General features: G+C 36.7%; 1 protein-coding gene across 1 annotated transcript; it reads left to right on the forward strand.

Moving 5' to 3' along the window:
* Window positions 1-201: 201 nt before the first annotated feature.
* On the forward strand, window positions 202-678 carry LOC139483428 (KRAB-A domain-containing protein 2-like). The gene has a single exon (XM_071267449.1). It carries the CDS (start codon window positions 202-204, stop codon window positions 676-678), a length of 477 nt encoding a protein of 158 aa, XP_071123550.1.
* The last annotated feature ends 2,008 nt before the right edge of the window (window positions 679-2,686 follow it).

Here is a 2,686-nt window from a genome sequence, read left to right on the forward strand (position 1 = left end):
GATTTTCTTTTGTTTCCCTTTTTTTTTCTGTAGGAATCTTGAAGAATCGGAATTCTCGCCAATTGGAAAAAAGTTGTTACAGTTAATACGATATTTGAAGTACTCAGGTCTGTACATGAGGGAGCTAGGGCTCATACAGGATACCATAAATTGTACCAGGACGTTGAAAAAACGTATTATGGGATACCCAGAAAAGCTTGCATGGAATTCATCAAAGTATGTGTTCAGTGTGCATGTAAAAAGCCACAGAGAAACGTTGCTCCACTAACGCCTATCCCATCCAAATATTTTATGCACAGAGGGCAGTTAGACTTAGTTGACAAGCGTGCTGACCCAGACGGGCAATACTGTTGGATCGGTCAATACATTGACAATTGTACAAAATTCAATTTCTTCTGGCCTCAGATGAAGAAGTCTACAAATGAAGTAGCACACAATTTATCAGTGCATGTGTTTTCTGCTGTTGGTCTTCCGTCTATCCTACAGTATGACAACGGGAGAGAGTTTTGCAAAGCAGTAATAAGAGAAACGTTAAAACTTTGGCCCGGCGATGTTAAGATAATAACAGGAAGACTTAGTCATCCAAGAACACAGGGTTTAGTGGAAGAGGTTCATGACTTACTTCATAAACTGTTGGCATCAATACGAGCAGACAAACGTGGCTCAGGATGGCTTTAGTTTCTATATGAGATACAGTATTCACTGAACACACAGTGTCATTCTAGTATTAAAATGACGCCCTTTGAAAACGAGACTGACTCACAGAAAGAAACCGAGACGAACTCACAGACAGAACACGACACTGACTAACAGACACAAAACGAGACTGACTCACAGACTGAAGCTGAGATCGGCTGACAGACAGATGTTGAGACCGGTCTACAGACTGATGCTGAGACCGACTCACAGACAGGAACTTTTCAACCTGCCCGAAAACGACGACGAACTGAAACGTCAGAAATATCTACAGAGACATACGATGTTACAGACTACAGACTGACACAGGACGAGCTCATGGCAGTTGATGATTTTATGAGACTTAATGACATTATAATTTACCTTCCTGTGGAAAACAACTGTACCATAGCAACGGACGACGGACAAATGTCTACTCACGACAGAATACGAAAGATACTTTACAGATATTATAAAAAATCTGTCGAAAATACAATGAGAAAATATAAGTAAAAATTGAAAAGGGTAGTTTTGTCACTGTGAGAACACCAGTTGTTGATAGGGCATCAGAAGATCTTTCCAGATTTTTATGTAGGGTTGATGATATAATCGGTAAAGATGCAAGTTTGTACAAGCTATCATATGAATTTGGTATATTGAACTCATGTTATGATATGTGGTGATATTGAACTTTTGACACGGAAAATTGAAACTGAACATTAGAGTACAGACGGAATTTTCTTGCATGCAGCCGCAAACCAAGCAAGTTTCTCTCTTGCAAGTAAGAGATGATAATGTAAAGGAACATGCATGAACAAGACATGCAAATGTAAGAAATCAGACGTTCCTTGTGGCAGCAAGTGTCACCCGGGGCGAGAGTGCCAAAACAGGATTTCGATAGACAATTAAATTCAGAACTATTTAAATCAATTTAATGTTCACTTGTTTACTTTTTGTAACTAATTGTAATAAATTAATGTTAATTTGTAAAACTCAATAAAAGTTTTTTGATAAATGTGTGTCTAAAATAAATACTTACGGTCCAAAAACCGGTATGGTCCAGCTCGTACTAGACCGTACGCGTACGGTCCAAATACTCGTTTGGTCTGGAACATATCCATTCACAGTCACTGTTTAAAGATACATTGACCTACATTGATATATAGAAGCAATTTTAGTACAGGCGCGTAGCTACGTTTACGTCAAAACGCCCGTGCGTACACTTGATTTTTGTTTAAAGCAAACTATTATCTGCTAAGATTTGATATGTGGTTTGCAATTTTGTCGAACTTGTGACATAGCAATCCTCAATTTGTCGGCGGCGTCAATATTTGGTTCAATATGTGAGTAAGTTTCCATGAAATTTACAGAAATTTGATAGAAGTTTGTTTGTGATCAAAAATATATCAAGAGCATAATGAAGGGTTTTTTGTACAAACATATCATGCCTACAAGAGATCACAAGAGGTAACTGCCAAACATACCGGTTCAAAGGCTAGCAATTTTCAGATCCGTTTTCCTCTCAATCGGTATTTTTGGCAAATACTCCTTGTAAGCATGATATATACGGATGCTTATTGTTTTTCCAATCTGCCGTCAGATTTGTTAGTAAATAGAGTAGAAGTCACAAATGGAATTCCCTTATGACACCGACAGAGAAAAGAAAATCTCAATACATGTATATAAAAAAATTGTAAAAAAATTGTAAAAAATACCATTTCTCTCATCCAGTGAATATAAAGCATTATTATATAAGGTGGAATTGTATGTTCAATTTTCACGTATTTTACGGATAAAAGGATTTTGTTTTGCAATTAATAACTTGTTTCAGTCTAGGGTTAAAGTTTGTTAAACGTCATTTACTTTGTCAAACCTCCATCGAATTTTATGTTTTAGCAGAAGCTTTTTATGATTTTATGTCTGAAGCAACATTCTGAAAGTATTTTTTTTTCGTTCATTTTTCAGTATCATACTGACAGACGGACTTATCTTTACGCAATTATAAGACGGT

The sequence above is a fragment of the Mytilus edulis genome, chromosome 7, assembly GCF_963676685.1.
Source record: "Mytilus edulis chromosome 7, xbMytEdul2.2, whole genome shotgun sequence".
Lineage (NCBI taxonomy): Eukaryota > Metazoa > Mollusca > Bivalvia > Mytilida > Mytilidae > Mytilus > Mytilus edulis.